We start from the raw sequence: 24,497 nt of genomic DNA on the forward strand, positions 1-24,497 counted from the left end.
AGGAGCCATCGACTGCATCTGTTCAAGGGCCAGAGGTTTTCTAAGCAGAGACTGCGGTGGTCGAACTTTGAAAAAGACGTTTCACGTACTGTAGACTTCTGCTACTCAGCAAAGGAAGATGGATTCATCAGATTCATCAGAACCTCCTCAGAACCTGCAGGTCAGTAAATCTTTCCTATTAAAATAATATCCACCCCAGTTTTAGGGCTTTCTTCAGTATAAAAAGAAAAAACATGCAAGATATCGTAAATACTGCGCCACATTTAATTTCCCCTCACGTTTTCTGAAATTATTAATATTCATTGGGCCAGATGGGAAGCTTTGGCAGGGCTGGATGCGGCCCGCAGGCCACCAGTTGACGATCACTGATCTATAGTAATGGTATGTTTGGCATGGTGTGTATGTTTCCTATGTATTTTTAGCAAGATGTCCTGCTGCTACTAAAATCCATTCAGTCATTAGCTATTCAGTGTTGTTCTCTGAAACTACGCAGTGGTATACTGTTAGTATGAAGATGATCGTAATAATTATTATGTAGCAGAAGTATAATGAAGATTGCTCATGCTTGACTGCTGATTCAACATTAATGTTTTTACTAATTCAGTTGCACTTATAAAAAAAAGTCTAGACTAGTCTAAGTCTAGTCTGTCTAGAGTCAAGAGTCTACAGGAAGTTCTCCTTTAAATACCTCGATATTACAGAATCAGTGGCAACAACAAGAAAGAAAGAAAACAAGAGGTCACTGCTGTTTTCTCACAGAGTGAAATCATCAGTATTCAACTCAATGTCAGATGGACGAAGCAGTGACAGACAAAGGACAAATTGCTTTCAGCGTGTTTATTATGTTGAAGAAAGGGGAACGGGTAGGTGGCTGGTTCCATTTAGAAAAACAACAGTCAACATCTTAACCGACCTGAGATGATGGCACCATTAAACCATGACGTTATCTACCTGCCTCTGCCTCTGTCTATCTGGCATAACGTCTTCGTACCTTTCTTTCCAGCCTGGTCGTCACAGTTCTCGAAGGTGCACGGCCCCCAGGCGCCCCACGGCGACACCTCACAGTCGATGGGACAGGGGATTTGGCAGAGCTGGGATCTGCTGGGTACTGGACCCTGGCACAGCTGGTTTTCCACCGGGCGGGAGGCTGTGCCAATAAGCCACAAAGAGAAAACAGGAGAGCAGATAAAATGGATCTGCTTCACTTTGATCCTATTCTGGTTTGCCTTTATGTGATGAATTTTTACCAGCATTACAATCAACAGGAACAAGGGACACAGTAATGCTCATTTACTTTTATTCCTGGCAGTGGAGTCCCCACAGAGAGCGGATGAGAACCGGAGTGAAAAAACACAAAACATGCCTGTGAAGTAGACACTATTATCCCTTTGTTTTGGTTATCGCCTCCCTGTTAGCATGTCAGAATGATAAATTAGCTATGATTATCTCGTGCAGCGCTTTGCTAGGACCATAAAACACTGTGGCGCTCTGCCCACTGACTCAGCAGAGACAGGAGAGAGGATGCAACAATGCAACACTAAAGGTGTAAGTAGGAACACTGACAATGTCTTGGCTCATGTTTATTCCATGAGGTGTAATTTGGCATCTACTTCCTCCGGTCGCGCCATGTTGGCTTTAGAAAGCCTATTGGATGATACAGCCGGCAAGTCCGTGCCCGTCTGAACTGAGGAACTTTGTTGAAATAAAAAGAGAAGATGATGTCGCCAAGCAAAGCACGGCTCTGTAGCAACTGTGCAGGATACGTTTCTTCCTATTCTCTGAACCGTGCTGAACCACGATGCACAAATCTGATGTGTGGAGTTTTCTGAGGGCTTATGCATTTATGCATGAACATACTATATGTATCTTGATGTCAGTGTCATTTCAAAGTGGTACTCATGCTACTGTATCTTCCAGAGCTGTGCATCCATGTTGTCTCCTATTGAATAAAGGATTTTTTGATAGCAGAAGTAGAGGACTGACAGGAAATAGGAGGACAAAGAGGAAGAAATAGGACTTTGGTTGGACAGGAGGCCTAGGCCTCACAGGAGAGATCTGACATTTTGGGAAATATGCTTCTTATTTGCTTTCTTGCAGAGAGTCAGATGGGGAGATTGTACGTTAAAATCTGTGCTAACACCCAGCAGCTGATTAGCTTAGCTTAGCATCACATAAAGATTGGAAAAAGCTAACATGGCTCTCTATACAGGAAACAAAATCTTCCTCCCAGCATCTTAAAAGCTCATAAAATAACAAATCTTGTTTGTGCCAAAGCAACATTTTGTGGTTTTACAGAACATATGTGCCAGATGAAGTGTTTTACCTTTGGACAGAGTGGGGCTAGTTGTTTCTCCCTACTTCAAGTCATTGTGCTAAAGTAAGTGGCTGCTGGCTAAGGCTTCATATTTAGCAGAGAGAGATGAACGTGAACATATCAGTCATCTGGTATAGCTCTCATCTAGAAACCGAATAAGCCTGTTTCCTCTCCACTGTGCCAACAGGGCACCACCTTCAGGCTTGCAGGTTGTCGCCGGTGATAAGAGCGAGTTCTGCTCTGTCAGCAGACGGGTTCAAACCTCCCTGCACGGAGCTCCACACTCTGACTGACTCTTCTTAACCGCTTTTTTCTTTTACCCAGCAACACACAGACAAAAGCTGGAATAAAACTGCACACAAACATGTTAATTTTAGTGGAATAAAATAAGCAGAAGCTTTATACACCCAATTTGAACTAAAATTACAATTTACAGCTTACAAGTTTTATTTTCTTTTTAGTTTCTTTTTTCTTTTATACTTACTGTCATGGCACAAGTTCTAATGGTCGTATCAACCACAACCACCAGAACAAGTTTCTGAAAAAATATTGACATAAAAGTTCAGTAGTGAGTATGAAACAAAAACAGGAAATCATTTGAGTCTTTGTTTACAAAACACTCTAACAGACGATTTAATATCAGCTACTTTTTTTCTCAAATCTCAGATCAATATCATCTCTCTAGAGTGAGTTCTCGTGTTGTTTTCATCTTCTGTAATCAACTCATCACACTGCAGCGATCCACGGACACCTGCTGTAGAAGGAAGACTTTGCTTCATTTTGATTTGATGCTGTGCTAGTGCATAGTGAGTCAGTGGACTGGTAGCAGTGGTCGAGGTAGGAAATCCACCTTCATTCTTAATCTGTGGTGGCATTAAAGTTTAAAAAACATATGAGACTCTTCTCCACATAGTATAAGGATGGAGTGATCTCAACCTTTCAAGTACTGAGTGGCACATTTCAAATACATTTGGATATTTAGCAAGTCAGAAAAAAAAAGAAAAAACAGAAAAATCAAATGTTCAACCTGAGGCACTTCATTTCCTGTATTCCAACTGTTCCTACAAGACATCTAAGAGCTTAAAGTGTTACACAGTCAGGAGAACTGAATCATAATTCCCTTAGAACTGTACAGGGGAAGGCAAGTGGGGCTTTTGAAATGCAAAATGGTTAATTCCTCTTACAAATACACTGAAAGTCAAACACTGAGTTTGCTGAGCCACTGTTAATCCACGTCTTATTGGAGAACTACACTGACTTCAATCTTTCTACATCAATCCATTTGGGAATACGAAATTGAGGACCAACAGAGTATCGGGTCTCCGTGTGATGAAGAGGAAAAAAAGAAATCCTCCTCTATATCCTGCTTCTCTTTTAGTCCATTTCATATTGTGCTCTCCAGTGAGTTCATTTTTCTGACAACGGAGGGAATAAAAAACCCTCCTGAGAGTGTGGCTTACTGTCTCCAGCTGTGGAAAATGTCTCACATCTCGCTATCCATATTCTGTTTATGGGGGGAACAAAGTTTTTCTTATGGTTCCTTCAAAGCTTCAGCTCTTCTGCCTGTTTTTTATCATGAGAGAATACAGAACTTTATTGTAATACTACTTGCCCCTTTGTTGGATTTGGTACCAATACTGAAGAGACTGCACAAAGAGCAGCAGGGCTTGTAATTTGTCGTGTTGTGTATGTACTTTTAACGTCATCATAAACATAAAGCATCACAACTGTGAGGCGGGGGGGGGGGGGGGGGGGGGGTTTAAAGTGTTGTTAGAATCAACATTTGAATTATCGTTATGATATGTTGTCTCTCTTTATGATCCAGTGTTGTGTTCAAAACAGGAGAGGCAACAAGGTGGGGGGAAAAGGTAAGAGAGCAGAGGAGAAAATGGGTGAGGAAAGGGCAGAAGAAGAGGAACGAGGAGAGGAAGCAAGGGTAGAGGGCAAGAAAGGATGGAGGAAAGAAAGAGAGGAGAGAGGAGAGAGAGGAGAGGAGAGTTAAAAGAGGAGATTAAAAGAAACAAGGAGGGAGAAGATGAGAGGGAACAAGGATAGAGGAGAGGAAAGAAAAAAATAAGAACAGAGGAGAGGAGATAAGAAAAAAGGAGACAAGAAATGAGAAAGCAAGAGGACAGGACAGGAGACAAGGATGGAGTTTAGAGGAGAGGATGAGAAGACAGAAGAGCAGGCGAGGAGAGGAAACAAGGATAAAGGATAGGAGAGCAGAGATGAGTAACGAGGAGAGAAGAGCAAAGGAAAGGACAATCAATCAAACAATCAACGATAACAAAAGAAGAGGACCGGAGAGAAGAGAAGGATGGCAGACAAGGAAAGGGCAGAAAAAACAAGGAGAAAAGAAGAAGAGACAAAAAGGAATGGTAGAGGAAACAAGGACAGAGGAGAGGAAACAAGGACACAGGAGAGGAGAGGGACATTGAGAACGTGGAGGGTGGGGCTTCGTTATCAGCGTGACTAAAAACACCTACCTGTAATCTGGAAGGTGATGGAGAGGAGAGGGGGGACACTAGGCTTCTGCTGTCTTTGGGTCTGACCCGCTGCAATTATAGGGGAGATAGCGCTATTAGCTACGCACACACCAGGGGGACTGAGGCACCACCAAACAAACACAGAGACTGACGGGAAACAGCACACAAGAGACAGCCAGAGACTAATGCAACAGCAGGAGAGGCCGCAGAGAAATGGGCCTCACATCCCGGGCTTGTTTACAATTACAGGCTTTCAGAACGGGATTAAATCTTTAAGTCTTCTATTATCTTTGGGCTGAGTAATGGGTGAAGAGAAGTTTTCTTTCTTATTTTGACCCACGGCTTATGATCAATAGCCACGTGGACTTTGTGATCAGGTTGGAGATTTTGGCCATCAAAAGAGATTAGAGTGATGCTCATCTGTTCTGTTAATATCTTCTGTGACTTCAATGTCCTGCGTTATCAGGGTTGGCTTGTGCATCATTTTAGTGACAAATGAGTTCAAAAGGTGTTGTTCTAACCAGCAATGGCAGAATGAATTTCAAAATTTGAGCAAACCTTTTACCTTTTATATACAATCACCACCAGTGTGTCTTTAAAGGACCTTTAAGTCAACCTTCTTGTCAAATTGCAGGAAAGGCGACCAAAATGTCAACTCTCATGAGGTTGGAAAAAGTGCTTTAGGCATCCAGCAGACCCAAAGTTAGATGAGGAATTGCCAGACGACGTTATTTAGGCTGCGATACTGATCTGGGGTCAGATCGAAGTTACTCCTCCATAAAGATTAAGGTTAAGATTTAGGAGCTTGTAAGCTGATTCCACATCTCTGCCTGAGGGTATCTTCTGCCCTTCTGCATGGTGATATTTATGCATGAGAGAAGGGAGAAAGGGAGCGCCGGTTGCAGGAAACTTCACTGAACTACCTGCCTCTCTGTCTCTGTGGTATGCTGAGAGATTACCCCCCAATGGAGGGAAAAGAAATCCTGTGCCAAGAAGATAAGAACTTTGTGCATGTGTGTACGCGTACGTGTACGCGTACGTGTGTGTGTGCGAGTGTCTTCTTGCTAGCACTCGTACACACAAGTCACGCACACTTCTGCACAGCCAGCCCTGGCAGCGCCACTCCCAACATGCTTGTACGTATGAATCTTTAACTGTATCCTAACTGTATCCTATAGGTGCCTCAACATGTATGATGACTCCAGTTTCATTGCAGGCACATGTACTGTGTGCTCTCAGCCTCCCCCTCCCTCCACGCTCCCTATAGCACTTCAGCTGGAGGCGAGAGACAGACAGAGAAAGGACATACGGTCCCATAAGGTACACATTAAACATCTTGTCATACGTTATGCACTACGCTTCGTCTGAACAGTGGCTGTCGATGTTTAAGCCTGGCTACCAGACTCATTATTCTTTAATTAGGGCTGATGCACAGAGAACCAAAGGACTGCAGATCAATTCAAACTCAGTGCTACGGCACAGAAAACGCTCCGTCGACTTTTCCTTCATTCATCATGAATTCAGTCAACAGCACGTAAGATAGTTTCAGATTAAAACCAGAAGCCTTCAAGAAATATTAAAAATAAATGTAATAATTTAAAAAAAAAGACTGATGTAGCACAATAAGGATTTAGCTCAAAGGAAGTTCATTAAAAACTTGGACTGAGTTCACAAGCTATTAAATAAATCCATCCCTCCAGTTATTAGTAACTGCTAGCTAGTTTGAAACTAAACATTTACTGAACCAGGTTGAGCTACAACTTAATTTTTGTTTTGCGTGATAAATACTGATAATGTGCAAACCAGCTGCTACTAAACAGGTGGGTTTAAACAGTGCATTAATGTGACACTTTGTAAATTTAGGTATCACACCAGAAACGTGTTTTTCAGAGTTATTAAAATTCATTCAGGCAAAATGAGTCCCATATTACCGAGTTAATGTTAATGCGGTCAATTGGTTCGGTTCTCCACACAACAGCCACACCTGGCAGTAAATATTCAGTAATATTTAATCTTCACATAAGAAGTAATTTGTGTGGTGCAGCCCTCAGTATTCATTCTGTTAGAACTGAGATCATTTTAATCCAAGTCTTTCAGAGGAAAACATTTCTGGTGCACAGAATGTGATGTGTTTTCTGCTTTTGGAGTCATCAGTAACCAGGTCAAAGGGATGCTGCTGCTCTGTGATTCATCACACAACAATAACCACTGTGCTCCACCTTTTAGCCACATATTCTGTCACCACACAGCTGAATTTACATCTGCGTTTTGCAATTCAAATTCAATTCTGTGCTCATTAGTGGCTGTTGTGGTTGGAAGGACAACTGTGAGTCCATCAGTGCTCTGTAAGTTGGATAAAGTACTGGGGCATCACCCTCATGTGCTACAGCCAGAAAAAAAGCAGCCCACACACACAACTGCCGTACGTCAACATGCAGAAATAAGTCTTAAATCTCTTCACTTGGCAATAAGCAATAACTGCACATAGCAGCCGTGGCCCTAAAACAGCAACAGCACTGACCCTTCAGTCGCATGTTTCCACAAGCTCAGTACTTTAGTTACTTTAAGTATCATTCCATGCAATTTTACTTTAAAGCACACTGTAATTTTGTCTTGAAATGTCATAAATATATACTACTACCACACATATACTACCACACATATAGTTATTATTTCTAGTGGCTGGTTAGGGCAAAACATGTGAACGAATGACACTTCAATCTGATTGTCAGGCTGTAACGTACAGCTGACCTCTCCATACACCCACACCTTACACCAGACACCACCAACACTCAGTGTGTGCAACATCGCTCCACATTTTGCACAAGTGGCGACTGGGCATCTCACCTCCTCCTAAATCTTTGTCGCTCTCTCTCACGCAATCAGCACGGTTGGTCTCCATAAGCTTAGCCTCAACTAATGTCTTTAACACCCTCTTTAAGAGGGCAGCTTTGACTCTAAGCTGGCTTGACAAGTGACAGAAATGGAGACCTTTGCACTTGTGACCACTGACAAATCGCAGCAGGAAACACGAGCAGACAAATCCCTGCTCTAAATGACTCCTGAGTTGGTTTAAAAGGAGAAAATGGCAGCGGGTTGAAATGTTCAAACAGAAAGGCTGAAGCCAACAATGCAGCTGCAGAGGAGAATTTGAAAAGAGAAGATAAAAAACATAATACAGTCACTATTAATGCAAATGGAATATTGTACGTCATTGTGCATTTGGACATGAACTGAGTCAACGTGTTGGCTCATATCTGCTGCAAGCTTTTGATATGTAATTATCTGCTACACATGCACCGAGGGACTGCAGTTGTTCTACACTGTGTGGGGGCTGGAGGATGTGAGTTGTCATGTAACAGCGCTTAATCAAATTTATGTGAGTTACACTAGAGGGCTCAACTGATTTGTCTGAGGCTATGCTGTGCGACGCTGTACTTGATGGAACTGCGGTGTTGACTTCAGTCACGGTATCAAAGGAATACGGCTGATCAATACGACTAAAATGTGCAATCGACAGAAGTGGACTTCCTGAACAAGCTAATCATATGAAAGTCACAGAGGACGGTGGAGTTTCAGGAAAGAGCAGCAGACAAAACATAGAGTGAAATAAGAACACCTTGAACAAGTGGCAGACAGAGATGACAGCCATTTCCATGACTTCTCTGCCCGGAGGTTTCTATCTGCTTTACAAATCTGAATACGTGACCTTCCACACATGAGGTTTTATTAAGAACGGCACAAGCCGTCTGTCCTGCAGCAACTCTTGATCATGAATCCTGTAGTATCAAGCAGCTTCTGCATGAACATGAATAATACATGTATGTTAAAATACATTCAGCAACGGCCTGAAAACCTGCTTCTTATAATGAGTGATATTTAAAATTCAGAGGCAAGTTTTCAGGGGCTTTGACACGGCACTACGGGCCCACATGGCGCAGATTAATATTCTCTTTAAATGCCTGCTCAAACTGACCACAAGGCACATTTCACAGGTGGTGTGATAGCACATTAATCTGATGCAAAGAAGTGAGTGGGCACGAACAAGTTGCCTCTGGAGGGCGCAAACTGAGGCGAAGATGCATCCTGACAAGTTTCACCTTAAAGGAAAAAAACATGTGATAGCGTAAAAAGTAAAGAGGGGTGTGAGGAAGAAAATACCAGACAGAACAGTTCCTGGTTTTGGAGATCAGCCAGAGGTCAAGTCACAGAAACACATCACAGTCATATGTAAAAACAGCTTCCAGAGGACACTCCAGCTGTAGGCTGTGTGCACAAAATGTGATCGTGGTCGGACCTCCTGCTGCGGTCCTGCTCGAAGCTTACTGCGATTACAACTGTCCAGTCATAATCTATTTTAATTCTACTGCTACTCTTCTGCAGCTGCTACCATTATTATTGTTACTAATGTTGCTATCTTAATCACCATAGTACCCTCTGCATACTTCATTGTCGTTATCATTATCTACAGGTCCAATACTTGTGGTATTATTACTGCAGCTATGCATCTCTGCTTGTGTGCTCCTTCTCTCACGGGGTCTGCTCCGAGGTTTCTGCCTTCTAAGAGGTAGTTTTTCCTCGCCAATGTCGCCAAGTGTTTGCTCAAGGGGGAATGTTGGGTTTTCTATATTACAATTTAATTAAAGAGTTTGGTCTAGACCTGCTCTAATTGGAAAGTGTCATGAGATAACTTTTGTTGTAAATTGGCGCTATATAAATAAACTGAATTGAACTGACAAAGGATTGTATTTATCACAAACGGTTAGAGGTGATCTGTGGATGACGATGGCGTGTAGATGTGAGAGTGAAGTGAAGACGACTTCCAGGCACTCTCTTTTAAAGCTGTTAAAATGTCTTTATTGTCATGTAAGACCTTAAAAATAAATTGTATTAACTGCTGATCTGCATCAAAAGAAGCTAAATATTTTAAACTCATACCAATAAAACAGACTGGACACACTAAGTCCATCTATATGTCAAACATTGCAGCGTCTAATTTCATAATCTGAGAAAGATCAGATCTCATTTCTGACCTTCCAAACTGTACAGGATATGGCGAGTCAGTAAAGGCTTACAGTGAAACAAAGCATTGTCGGGGCAGTATATTGTTACAACGTCCCTCGTTATTACTTGACTTTTTTTTTTCTTTTTCTTTTTCCTTTTTTTTACCTTTCTCTTTTTCTCTGAGGCCGTTGAGGTATTTTAGAAGCTCAGCGTTTGCCTGGACACAGTAAACTTCCCTGGTCTGCAGGCCGCCCCCACAAAGCCCTGTCAGGTTGCTACGTCGACGATCCTGTTGGCTTAGCAACAAGTCGACCCGGCAGTCGCTCCACTCCGTGGTTCTCCAGGTGTAGCTGCAGAGAAAGAGAGTGTGGAAGGGCAGGGATGGACGAATGTGAGTGTTGTGTGTGGGCGCTGAGTAACAGTGTCAGAGTACAGCACATTTACAATCCTGCAGAGCCAACTTGAGCACAGAAAGATGTGTTGCACAGTCACAAATAAAATGAATCCTCCTGTGTTTGTGAAAACATGTTAAACTACTTTTTCAGTTCACTGAATTTACAGTATGGATGTACATTCAGAGATGTGGGCATTAAAACCCACCTAACTCAGTTTCTTATCTTTATCTTTATCTTTTGTTAAACCACCCGTTAACCATTTATTTAAAATGTACAAGATTTTCTGAAGCACAAGTAACAAAATAGTGTCGTGCGACCAACAGTCTCCAGGACGAGCGTATGATTAAGTATTTTGGCAGGAGCTGTGCAAAGATGATACAGGATGAGACTGAGGGAATAAAGGCCATCTGTGAGCCTACGTTTTGAGCCTTTGTGTGTGTGTGTGTGTGTGTGTGTGTGTGAGTTTGTGGGACTCAAATATCTTTGCAGTCTCCCTCCATTTGTCTCTACTTTGTGTCTGGCACTAAGCCAAGCACTTATACGGCTCTGTCTCCATACGCTGTCTCCTACACACACACGCACACTAACACACACACACACACACACACACACACACACACACACACACCCAGGCCCCCCAGGAAAGCAAATTAGCTTGGTGATATGAGTAAAGAGAAGTCAACAGGAAGCGTGTGCAGCCTGGACCGTGTTGACTCCGACTGTTACTGTATTGTTGCCTGAGCTTTATTGGAATACAGAATGGATCCCTGCGGCGTGTGTCGACCGGCTGTGGCAGCGTCGGCACAACGCCGTAACCAAGGGGGGAGGGTTTTATCACAACCTAACATGTAACTGCATCCGTGTGAAACACGAGCGCCTGTTGAGTGCTACACTATGAAAAACACGTCTACACTTTCACTCAGATTCAAAAAGCTCGCTCCCTGCTGCTGAGCTCGCCGACTCCCTCCACCCATCATTAGGAGGAACTCACGTGGAGCAGGGCGGGACGCCTTCGCCAGAAGGTTCACAGGCCTCTGACTCCTCCAGCGGCAGGCACTCCGCCCCCTCACCCACAGGAAACTGGAGCACCTGTCTGCTGCGAGTGCGACTGCCTCTGGGAGACTCCGGGTCCATGCAGGTTTTGGAGCAGGGGCCCCACGCGACCCAGTCAGTCACCTGGCAGTCCTTGGGGAGGACGCAGGACTGGATGGTAAGCGGCAGGTCCCTTGGTGTGCACAGGCTGGGAAGGATAAAGAGGAGAGGAGCAAGAAGGAGTTGAGGTATGGTTTGTTCAGTAAAAATACACCAGCTTCCTCCGCTTAGAGACCAAACAGGCCCACAGAAGAAAAACAGTTCAGATTTATAATGGAGACCTTGCAGATTCATCACGATTCCAGGAAGTCGCTGCTCCCGGCCAGGACTTTCAGACTCATAACCCAGCGTAAATGCCTCCACTTGCTGTTTTTATGCAGATTTAATAAACAAGATATAACGTATTAATTAGTGAGCATCGAAGGTGCCGCTGGGCAGATTATTTTTGGACAGATGAAACTGCTCACCACAAGGTCTGTGGATTATCTTGAGTAACGGGTCCATGATTTCTGGAATGAGACACTCAGCAGTGTTGGGTTTTTTTTGTATTTTTTAAAGTGAAATGCCATCTGTTCAAGAGAAGGCAGACATCTCTGCAGTTGAGATGAATAAATACTGCAGGTAAGAAGATAAATATGTATTTTTGATTTGAGGTTTGTTTTCCTCTGGTATCAGCTGGTCACAGGGCATACTTAGGATAAACAGAGCAGTGCAGCATGCAGCTCACCGAGGCTTTATTAAAGTGACGTTAAATCTTTGAGTTACCTCTGGCACCCATTTTAATGTCAATATGCCAAGATGCCTTGAAGCCCCAGTTGATGGTCTCGAAACATGCTTGAGCAACAGATACGGGATACCACAAGCATTGTGCAAAGCTTCACTATAAACTCTCTGCCCTTGACTGCTGCCACATTTTGTCATTAGCTGCTCTCATTAGCATACACGCTGCACAATCAGTTTCTGAACGGGAGCAGTGCGGCATGGTGTGTGTATCCTAAAGACTTAAGACAACCAAAACAACCTCTGATCAATCGCTCACACACACCTTTTGATCATCTAAATAGCATTTAGATGTAATGAATAACCAGCCCCTCTTTGGGCGCCTACCGAATCATTAGAAATTTGTTCTAACTAAAGTCGACTGCTTTCTGCTGCTCAGTCTGGATGTCTTTCCCCTTGAGGCGTTGCAGCTGACGAGCTATTAGTGCTAATTACGGCTCTGCTTCATTTAGAAACCTCTCATTTAGACGTTGCCACCACACTTCACCTCCAGCAACTCAGACTTTTGGTATAAACGAGGAAATGTATGAGCTCTGTTTGTTTTTTTTTGCCTTTTAAGTCCTGTATCTGTGCAGATTAAAACACCTCTGCAGTCTTTGAAGTGGTACTGAAGTGACACTGTGAAAAATCTTAGTTTTGCTTTTGTGCCAAACACGCTCGGTGTGCCAGCTCGTTTTGCATCGGAGCAAAACAATGAGGAATTTAAACAGTGAATGTGACGCACGGAGGGCGATGGCTCGATTTCCTGTCTCAGATGGAACTTGTTGTGTTTTAAAAAGCTCCCTAATGCAGCCAATGACCCATTTTTGCTGAAGCCGGAGCCTTTGAGTCTTTGCTGTTTGCTGTGTGCACGCCCGGGCATTTTTGTGGAGATTTCAAAGTTGCAAAAGGAAGTCGTTATTTCTTCATCTCAGTCATTCAGACAGAATGAGGACGCAATCATTCTCTGTTTAAATAAGTAAGACGATAGCTGAAAAATGTTCATTTTTAAGCCTTTAGGCTTTAAACAGTAACTTGTGACAATGGACTGCAAGTTCAGACAAAATAAAAGCAGCAGCATAGTCTCCATGTTTTACCACCTGCATGCTCAGTACTTGAGCTGCATCCATTAAAACGGTGTGCAAAACATGAAATCCCTGAGAGGAGACATCACGCCAAAAAGGACGAGGAAGAAAATTACAGCATCATCAACCTAAAATGTAGTGGTGTTTCAAGATGAATCTCTCCAGCAACAGCAAAAGGACACAAGCAGAAGACTGACTTGGAAGCACGTGGCCTGTTTGGGACGAGTCGAGGACTACGGAGAAAGTACAGGCCCAATGACAGATGTTCATCAAACAAAATTGGAAATGAAGTGAGCATGATGTTCAGAGAGCGCCTGGCTATGACTGGCTTATTTCTTCACTGGGAAGTTTGTTCCACTTTTCCAAAAGTGGCAAAAACAACTATGAATATTTCAGAACAAGACATAAACAAGTCAAGGATTAATATTTATGCTCCTAAGGGCATGTGAGTTGTTTTCACGGTTCCTTTGAAATATTTGATCCCAGTCACTGCTGAGAGTTCAGCGCCAACAAAGCATTAATGAACAGATTTAGTACATAATTGATCAAATCTTGGAGTACAGTGACATGTGACATCACTCTACTGACATTGTCGCTGACTCTTTCCTGCAGATCAGAGACCTTGTGAAAAGCCCCAAATCCAATTTTTCTAGGGAACAGGAATGACATTACAAGTTACCATCAGTCGAGGAAATGAGAAAGCTCCACAGAAACAGGTCTCGCTGATTACTTTACGGTCTTCTAATACAAACATCAGAGGGTCATTACTGACCAGATTTCAGGGATGACCACTCGATGGTTGGTTTCTTTGGTTTGCTGAACATACAAACATTCTGAAACAGCTACAGATTTGTAAGCTTCTTGTGAACACCTACAGAACTTTGCTGTCCGTAAAGGTTTGTGTTGATCAGTATATTTCAAAATGACTCTTCATCTCGTTTTGCATAGAATCAAAGTAAAAGTTTAAGAAGATATGAACCTGCAGGGAACTTTGGACAGTCAAGAAGATTTTTTCCTAAGTGGTCCACAAATCTTATTTTTTCTAGATTTTCAACAGAAATCTGATTGCAGTCTGATTGTACTGCAGTCCAGAGGGTGGTGGTCATGCAGGTGAAGCACAAACACATGGGCTGGAGGTGCTGGAGCAAACAGAGTACTAATTTCAGCATGACTTTGGTGTCACTTCAGCTGCAGTTACAACAAGGAGCAGATGAAAGAACCTGTACGTGGCTCCGCCTGAGCTTACTGACGTAGCTGCTGTCATGTTTAGGATGGATGCGTGAGGACGTCTTCAAAATCTGAGCAGAATGTGTCTCAGATGACAGGGGAGTGCCTCTGGTGTTAGCTGCATTTACACTTTGCTTTTCTGACATAGGACCACTAAGCAGTCCTTCCAACACATATGTAACACACATGTGGAAATGGGGAATGTAAGTACAAAAGGTGATAACACCAGTTAACCAAACTGAGAATACCTTTTGTTTGTCTGACTACTAAAGGGTTTATTTTTACGTTGACTTCCCATTGGTTGTGATTTCAGCTGCTGATTCTCTTGTTGGGAGTAGATGCTTGACGTGAATTTTCCACAGAGTCGTCAGCTGAGATGTGTGGGAGTTGAGAGCCATCTTGTTATCAGCCATGTTGTTAGATCCCACTTGGGTTTACCAACACCACAAATGGAAGCACTCACATAATTACAACTTGTACTTTGGATTACAGCGCCAACTGAATGTATGATTCGATGAACTACTTAAGTCACAAGTCATGATTCTTTGATGGATTTCCACTTGACACTTTTACTGACTTGTTTTATCATCCGTTTCTCTCAAGCCAACTTCTTTATAGTACTGACCTGTCATAGGAACATGAACGTGCAGGATGAACACATTGTGAAAGACTGTCTGAAATGCATTGAATAAGTAAAATTACCAGCATGCAAAGTTTTGACCAATGAGATGGAGCCCTGGATACACTGGGCCATGCATTCACACTGTTTGGCCAATCAGATGAAGCCCCAGCTGCTCGTCAGCCAGCCACAGATCAATTAGCGTCAGTTTGGAGGCAACTGTAAGACTGGCTAGCAGGAAATTCAGGTAAAATTTGAAAATAATTTCTTTTCTTTATTCAGCTTCTGTGTTTGAGCAGTGAGTCTGTTGAAGCAGAAAGACACAGGTACTATATTGTGGGGGCACTTTGTTTAACGCCAATCACGTTGTCACTGCAATATTGAGCACATTGTAGAATTTCTTTACCCCCATCTTTGTGACCTGGTTTTGAAAACCAACCATCCTAAATCCTTGGCACCTTAAACTGATATTATCTGCAGAGCTTAGTATGTGAGAAAATAATTCTGTTTTTTGATTCCTGGAAGTTAACTTAATCTTAAAATACAGTAAAGAAACCTTCCCATCACTTACTGCAGCAATTCGACTTCATAGCTTAGCAAGCAAAACAGTTTGAGTGACGCTTGATTTGTTCGCTTTTCCTGGAATGTATCATTACACCATCCATTCAAACCCAGAGGACAAAAAAAAAAACCCAGAAAAATGTCATCTTTTGAAAATTCACAAAAAGTCGTGACTAAGATTGATCTCATGTCGTGAACAGAGTTGCTTTGCCACTTTTATCTTCGAAAGCTGACATCAAGTACACGGTGGTAGTTGTGCCTCATTGCTCTGACAGCACGGCAGTGACAAAGACGCAGCCGATAAACACCCTCCCTCACACGTCACCTCCTGACAGGGAGATGAAAAACTTTCAAGAGGACAAATTTGGCATCACGTTCAGCTGTTCGAATCACACAGAAGTAAGGACCAGTACACCGAAATGTCAGAGAAACACGGAAATGTGAGGAGCAGTTTACTTGCTGACAAAAATAAATGGATGGATAAAAGTACTAAACATGAAGGGGCTTGTAACAATGCTGAAGGGGAAAAAACACATTAACTTTAATGTCACATCAGAATAAAAATGTTGCCACTCACCTGCGTCCCACAGCGCTCCCATTCCTGTGTATGCAGGTCACATCCCGAGTCTGGTAGCCCACCTGGATGTCCCAGAATGGACTCTCTTGCCTGTTAAGGCGATTCCTGGTACGTTTCTTCTGAATGAGCTCCCTGGTCTCTGGATCTTTGACTCCTGCTCTCTCCCTGAGCCCCTGGCCTTTGCCCTTCCTGCGTTTAACTTGGCGTGTAGTCCGAGTCTCTGGGAGGGTGCACGGGTTCCAAGGTCCAACCCTGAGACTGTACATGCCCTCTGGACCCATGCAAGGCCCCGGTTTACAAGACTGGAACTCTGTGAGATTGGGACAAACTGCGCCTCCAAAAAGTGGAGGAACCAGGACACTGCGGACCCTGTTCCTGAGGCCTGTTCCACACGTTTTGGAGCAGGATGTCCATGGCGAATACTCGGAAACTACACAGTCCTGGGGACAAGGGATCAAACATGCCTGCTCCAGGCGAGGCTTGGGCTCAAAGTATTCACAGATGGCATCCTCTGCTGGAGACCCGTCTGACTTGAGTATGCAGCCCACCTCCCGGGTCTGAATGCCCTCTTCGCCCCCACTGCATGTGAACGGCCGCGGAGCCCCAAAGGTCCTCGCTGAAACTGGCACGCATTGATTCCAGGCACCCAGTTCCCAGTCATAAAGGTCCTTGTGCCAGTCACACACACGAAAACAGTTCCTCTGGTTGGACGGACGCTGGCCCTGGTCACAGTTGGTGTGAAGTGTCGTCCAGCCATCCACATGGGCACACCAGACTGCCCGGCTTTGGCTGCCACCTGGGCCACAGTCGCTGCCCATGCATCTTCCCCACGGACCTGGGAAGCAAATGAACAGGCGTAAATTGCAATATGGGACAGCTTCAGATGTAACTGCAAGAGGGACAGAGTGGTGTACAGTCAGAAACCTCTAGAGTAAATATCTTCATCACAAAACAAAAAGGGGAAACATTAGCTCGACTGGAAAAGCTGAGAGACTATCACGAGTCAGTGATTGGTTGTGGATAATTGTGAACTGACTGGAAGTGTAGAAACAACAAACATCCTGTAGTTAGATTACTGTAATAGCAGTCAATAAGAGATCAATGATGCCATTTGAAACTGAAATGCATTTTATGAAAGCATCAATTAGTCAAACCCTCTAATGCTCAGGAGAGCTTAGCAGGTTGTCAGCCGAGGAAAAACCATCATAATGCATCTTCAAAGATGATACAGGGAATTCACAGACTCCTCTAATGTGGTCCTTAATGTAAAATGTGTTGAAAAGCTGACGACAGCCCACAGACAGCAGATGATGTCAGATGAAAAAATATGTTGTATTCAATAGAAATAATCTGTCATCTAGTTTTGCACGACACTTGGGTCAGACACAACAATGCTCAGTGTATGGAAAAAACTGTCTGAGTGCTGCAGGGGGTTCAGAGGCAGGACCAGGCAACGCAAACATAACGTGCAACAGCAGAGATTAGGGCTGATCAAAGAGAAAGTGTGTGGAAGCAAATTTACAGGAAAAAAACACGACACCAAACTTTAGCGTTAGGCTTAAACAACACAAAGAGTTTGATACTATATGACATTCTGCTCAGATCATTTATTTTTATGTTCATTAACAACCCCACACAGATACAGAGTATTATAGTTAGCTGTGTGCTTACGTATTGGTCCTTTACATCCTCAAATATCTGCCCTGTTCACTTTGGGCTTTTTGGCTGTGTGCTATAAATACAACATTGTCCATAGACACAAAGAACAGCTTCAATACACTACGATTCACACACACGCTTTCATTAAATTTTAGCACTTTGCCCTGTATGACTCCTCACTTTATGACTGAAAGCTGGTATGGAATCAAAAGCAGGGCCTAATTGTGTGTTTCTCCACAAAGAAAACTTTGCTGACACCATCAAAACTGTCAGCCCAGCACAGCTGGTTCAAGCAAGTTGAGCAACCCTAATTAACGCAGGGTGCCTGTGCTCCCAAAGAGTTATCAAAAGGCTAGTGATACTACAAGGGAGAGGAAATCAAACTAATTGGGCAGCTTCACTTTTCACCTCACGTTAACCTCTTCCTTAATTGATTATATTAGCAGGTGGCCTCAGCCTGATTGGACCCTAAGTGGGCAATGGGAAGTCGGTGGGAGGGCGGCTCGTGTTGACCCTCGTCATGCAGAGATAAAAATCCCGCCTGGCAGAAAATCAGAAGCACATTTCCAGCAATGATTGCCTCTGATGAGGCTGCTTGTTGCCTCGTCTCTGATCTCAGTTGCTGATGCAGCTGACAGCATCTGTCTTCAGTCCACATGACGCCGCGCTCACAGGAGGCTCAACGCCTATCGTAGATGGTTGGGTTGTTTATCACTGCATCAAGATACCCGATCAATGTCCGATCATCAGCTAATCTATGGCTCCAGCTCAGATCATTCTGCTGTTTATTTTACTAGTTTTTAGACCTTCTGGATTCAGAAGATAAAACAGCATTAGCATTCACCAGATGGATCCTCTCCGGTGTTTGTCCAAGTCCATAAAATCTATGGGTTGTTTACTTTCAATCCAATAATAGAAAAAGACGACTTGGAAGTTTTGTCTTCGCAATACAAAAACTGATGAGGAGCGAATGTTATCTCAAGAGCTGATATTGAGTTTTCAGGTGGAGGCAGCAGAGAAAATGATCATCCAAAATCTAAAATGCAGCAAAATCTGACAGATTCTGCGGTACCAAAATAAAACACGCCCCATCCAAATCTGATCCATCCCAGACAGAAGTTATTTTCTGTCAGAGACAATTCTCCGGGCCAGCTCTCAACATCAAACTCCTTTGGCTCACGATGCGGAATAAAATCGTTTCTCAGCAAATAAAGATCACAAAGCTTGGCCATATTCAACCTGCCTGGCAAAGAACTGACAGTAAAAGTCTGCTGTGTTCTAGTCTTCTTCAAGGAGACATTTTATTTTCTTTTCAGCCGCTGGAAAACGTTTACACACAAAAATGAAACTTGCTCGTTCTTCTCTGAATGTAAATCAATGTGAGGCCGCTGTAGCTCACAGCTAACTTCTCAATGCAGACTGGCAGCACCATTTCACATTCTGAAGACAAACTGTGCTTCACCTCCATTTATCACGTTTAACAGAACGCATTCACAGAATTATCAGTCACTCTGCTGCAGTCAGGCCTCTCGGAGTTGGAAAATACTTCTGTCGTTTACATCCATGATATTTTGTGGTAAAGTCACATCTACAAGGCAAGTGAACAAACATAAATCCAGAGCTGAACATGTTGGTGAAACATCAGCATGCACAGAGCTCACACCTGCAATCTAAATGTAAATTTATTTTTTATCATTCAGCAACAAAAATATCCTTTGTTTTGTTCATTATTATTACTGAAAGAGATTTTGGTGATAACCTCTGGAGACTTTACATTCCTGTTGGGTTTCATGTAAAGCAGGCTGCATGTTTGCATCAGTGCTGTGTTTAACTCTATAAGAAGAGCAAACATCACTTAAATTAAATTCTGTAGCCTACAGAGACAAAGAAAACAAATAAATCACCGCAGTGTTTAAGAGAAGAGCTGTCCCTAGAATATGACTCAGCATGTAAATGTAGTATAACTGCGCCAACAATACATATTTAAACCACTTAAGAGTGAGTATCAACAACACAATACATTAAATCCAAGCTGAAGGCGCCAAAAGTTTGTGCACAACCAAATGACTTTTTTAAATAATATTTGCCATGAAAGACTAATTAAAAGTTCATACAGGTCTGGAGCAGCTTCTGCCAACCTCTGCCAGTGAGTTTCTTTGTGATGTGTTTACTGACACCTTAGGGAGGGAGGATAAATGATTTCACATTTTTGTTTTTTAAAAAGTAGTTTATAACCAGTAAGACCAGAAGGTAAGAGATGAGCAGGATGTAGTGACCAAAGATGGATGATTTATTATTCTATCGCTCTTTAAACCTTTTCTGTCAAGTAATTTGGCTGTGTATCATCCTGCCTTATTTATCAGCTATGACTCCAACACCACCAATAATCTAAAATTCTCACTATCAGGCGGATATACATACTGCGGATCCTTCGATCATTTAGACATAAGAACTCGTACTTTCCCGTCATAATGAGCTAAACTTATCCTTTAAGTCACCAAAGAGAGAAGGAAAGTTCTGCAGGCACTTTTAGCACTTTTAAGAATAAAATCATCCATTTTCTGTTTTACTCGGAGCCCCCACGGAGCCCTCCAGAGTCCCCGGGCTCCTCACTGGGGACCTTCACTTTGAACAATATATGTGAAGTGTGATATCCTCACTGTCGGGGTGAGAGCCTGATCTCTGACTGGGCCTCGAGTGTCTATTTAATGAACAGCTTCTTTGTTCCTGCAGGGTCAGCTTCACTAATGAATGGGTCGCTGTCTGTCTCTCTCTCTCTATGCTCATATTTGTTTATTATTTCTCAAATCCACAGCATCTCGCTCTTGCACCCAAAGACAGGACCTTTCTCTCGACCGGGTGAGGGTTCATCTCTGGACCGCCTCGGCTGTCTGGCAGGCACTTTGCCACAATCCTGGAACCAGTGTCCTGACTTCAAATCAGGCAGTCTGGCTGCCAGTTAGAAAACGAAAAAAAGAAAAGTCGAATAAAATACAAGCCGGATTGCCTCAATCAGTAAAATGAAGCTTTCATACAGCCCTGCAGGGTCAGTGCACTGTTAGGGAATATATATAAAAGCCTCCCACCCTTAGCGGAAACTCAGCTGCAGCTGAACAATGTCAAAACTCTGACAGTCTAAATGCTGCAGCATAATAAGCAGCAGCAGCGTGAAGGGTAAAAGCGAGTTAATGTATATAATGTGTGAGTCTCAGGTCTCTAAAGATTTGTTCTCCCACACAGTTCGTGTAAATGAGAAAGAGTTCAGTCATGTTGTCAGATCAAATCAAAGCTCGGAGAGATGATTTTACAGAGGTTTGATTTTACGGATGACTATATTTATTTTATGGCTACGGCTCACAAACAATTTTTTTTCTGATGGTATTTTAAGGTTTGTAAAAGCCTGAACAAATTGTCCAAAGCTCGTTTCATGACTAAGAGAACGTGAATGGTGTTTGAAATCTTATGCAAACGTGCCTGGAAAAAAAAACCCTGATCCATCAGCTCCAAGGAGACAATGCAAGATGTCAGAGTGATTATGTAACCTTCCTCTGTTTTAAATTCCAACCAGGATTTTTCAGACTACCCTGCCACTTCCTGCTGTTGAAAACACAACTTCACATTGAGCTTCTGAGTGTGTAACTTCACAGTTTAGACAGAATTAATCATACGAGATAACTGCATGTTTGCATAGCCCTTGGGAGAGCTAAGTATTACCACAGTGAACTTGCCACGTTGAGTCACATTAAGCTCAGCAAAGCACTTGTTTGCCAAGAGCTGCAAAACAAATCAGGTGTGCAAGAGGCAAGGGCCAACTGTGCATTGTTTTTGTGTTTAAAGAGCACAGCCCGCTTTAAATGCCGCTCTCACACACAAAATGTTGATATTTCTTATGGGCCCTGATAAAAAAAAGATCACTACTTAGCAGCAAAAGGATGTTAGGCTTCTGGTCCTAATGAGCATCAGTTTGCACCAGTGAGGAAAAGAGCAGAAAGGTGGAGGAGAAAGGAAAAAGACCAGAGGCTAGTACTTAACATCTGAAGGAATACTTTGAGCAGCTTAGCATTCATGGATGATTGTTAACCCTGGCCTGCGTTCAGTGCGATCGGTGCCCTGGGCTGTGCGGCACTGAGCCACACTGACTTAGGCTCTCCGCTCACACTTGATCTAAATTACATTAGCTGTAATACCGCGATTGTGCCTGCATGGCTTCAAGGAGTTTCTTTGATGACTCTTTATTCAACACGTCCTGCACGGAACTGCGAGGCAGACGTCTCAACAAGTCGCACAACGTTAAGTAGTCTTCTCCATTTTTATCTGGGCTCCTCTCTGCAGACAGTATAGGCTGCATGATAACCTAACAACAGCAATCACTCAGATTTTTATTTGATTTCTAACACGCGCTGGTCAAAAGTCCTCACAGGGTTAGCAAGTGGTGGAATAAGAATTTGATGAGTTTGTTTGTTTGTTTTTATTTTTCACAAGTAAACGACTATATGCAAAGATAGAGAAAAAAAAATAAGAATACTGAAGTAAACTGCTGTGATTCATTCTTAGCACATATGTTTGGTGCAGTCATCATTTATGCAATGCTTCCTGTTGTTAGAGTTCTTAAGGTCACTGTGATTTGAGTGATAATGGATGCTTCCTGAGTGAGAACTGTTCAGTTTGAAGCCAATTTAATTGGCTCAGTGTATTCATCGTGGATACATTAAGGGAAAAATCTGGATACAGCAACGAGGCGGGTCCATTCACTCCACCAGCCAAAGCGTTAACTTCCTGTTTAGCACTCCTTTAACTTAAATGGGAATAAAATTATTTAATCGTCAGGGTCTTCTAGATTTCCAAAATGTTAGTGGACCGCATGGATCGAATTCTGTGAAACGAGTCGTTTTGTAGCGGTAGCACTCAATAAAATCCACCATTTCACAGCCATATCTCCACGCGCTGTCAGCTTATCTCATGAGCTGGAAGTGTTTTTAGGCCAGCATGCGTCACGTGATGCTGTAATTATGCGGTTTAGCCACTATATGAAATTGGTTTGGAAGCCCGACACTCTTCCTGTGGGATTGTTTTTCATACTCATCCATCATATTGATCTTAATGTGGTGTACTCAGAGGAAAATACAGTCCCATCTTCAATCCAGCTACAGCTGAATAATGATGTTGGGCTAAAATCTGCTGCACCAGTCAACTCGTCTTTCAGCTTTAAAGGACTAGCACAGACTGTGACGAGACATTTTGACTAAAAGCTAATATGAGGCTTAGGTAGTGGGTCTCAATCTTCACAGTAAGAAATTCATATTCAAGTGAGGCTAAGCAGCACCTGAAATTGAAGCTGAACCAGACAGACATGACAAGCAGCAGAAGAAGCCAGAAGTGAGCAACAGAAACCGGAGGACTGGCTTCTCGTTGTGTTGTTTATCGACAGGTTGTGTTTCTCTGTTAGCTCATAAACACCTCCAGAGGATGGAGGAGCGACAAGATAAATTAGAACGAACTTGCTCCAATCCTAATGACACCACATGCTCAGCAGTGACGATATCACTGTTGTCAGCATCAAAGAAGTTCTCCAGGTTCTCCAAAGTCAAAGGGTCAGGCCCAGACAGGAGTCCTGCAGCTTCTAATGCTGCTCCTCCGCTTGGCAGCATCACAACGAGTCAGACGAAGGTGTATGACTTTAAACTGTCTCACACACACACACACACACACACACACAGATACCTGAGTGAAACACAATCTGAGGTCTGTCATAGGAAATCAGCAAGATTCAGCGCGATGATTGACAAACGTGTGACTGTTAAATCTATGAGTGCAGAAGTTAAAACAGCAGGATGACAATGACAACACAACACATCACTGCACACACACGCCCCAGGAAAGATGCCTGGTTTCCCCCCGTAACAAACCGGGCGACCTTCACATTCCTGAGAATAAACACGAAAACAATAACAAGAGTTATCTCTAAACATCGCCGATGGACGTGTCTTCTGCTCTTTTTCCATACCTCACTGACAGACGCCGTGCATCGCTTTCCACTGAGTACGAACAGCATTAATAACGGAAAAAGACAATCACGCTAACCTTCGTGTCAGCTGGTTCGTGATCATGAGGATGATGATGTTCACAATTGCTCCCTCTTGAATACAGAAGCCAAACAGTTAAGGGTGCAGTTAAGGCTGAGTGATAAATAATAAATGCTTTGGTACTACATGTTAGCAATGTGTGAACAAGTTTGTAAAGTAAGCGTCGAGAAGAGGATGAACCCACAAAGAAGAAAACATGACTGCTGACCTATAAAGTGTCCGTTATCTCTTTCCCCATACGTGACCCACATCTGCCTTTTCCATTACAGAGTGAACAGCACACATCACATAAACCTTTTCGATTCTGAGTTTGGGCAGCTTCACATGTGACCTTAAATGTTATTTTTTTTTATTATCTTAAGCACCTGTTTTTATTACTGTTTTAGCTTCTAAATACTAAATAATCTTTGACCTCCGTCTGAAGTTTGATTGATTGATTGGCTGACTGAGTAAATCAGCCACAAGTCTGATCTAAAGCTAAAGCTCTCAGTGTGAGTGCAGCCGAAGAAGCTCGATACAGAGTGTGTTGGGTACGACAGATGCTGATTATCAAAGCTTCGGCTTCAGGAGAGCCGTCTGCACTCCTGTTTCTCCTCACATGTCCCCACCTGACTGGGACTGATGGACCCACCTGTC

At 43.0% G+C, this 24,497-nt stretch overlaps 1 protein-coding gene across 5 annotated transcripts in view; it reads right to left on the reverse strand.

Annotated features, from left to right (window-relative positions):
• Positions 1–24,497, reverse strand: part of LOC124064510 (thrombospondin type-1 domain-containing protein 7A) — a 126,724-nt gene that overhangs the window by 61,594 nt on the left and 40,633 nt on the right. For 3 of the 5 annotated variants that reach the window (XR_006844269.1, XM_046399053.1, XM_046399054.1), the window contains exons 2-6: positions 16,120–16,954; positions 11,191–11,439; positions 9,970–10,154; positions 4,801–4,869; positions 992–1,147 (exon numbers count right to left, since the gene is read on the reverse strand). Coding sequence is in view for 3 of the 5 variants with exons in the window: in XM_046399053.1 (XP_046255009.1) it covers positions 992–1,147; positions 4,801–4,869; positions 9,970–10,154; positions 11,191–11,439; positions 16,120–16,954 (1,494 nt within the window). In the remaining 2 variants the exon portion in view is untranslated. The remainder of the gene's footprint in view (positions 1–991; positions 1,148–4,800; positions 4,870–9,969; positions 10,155–11,190; positions 11,440–16,119; positions 16,955–24,497) is intronic. The other 2 variants (XR_006844270.1, XM_046399055.1) reach the window with 1 other exon arrangement.

Source organism: Scatophagus argus, chromosome 9 (assembly GCF_020382885.2).
Source record: "Scatophagus argus isolate fScaArg1 chromosome 9, fScaArg1.pri, whole genome shotgun sequence".
In the NCBI taxonomy this organism is placed as follows: Eukaryota; Metazoa; Chordata; class Actinopteri; family Scatophagidae; genus Scatophagus; species Scatophagus argus.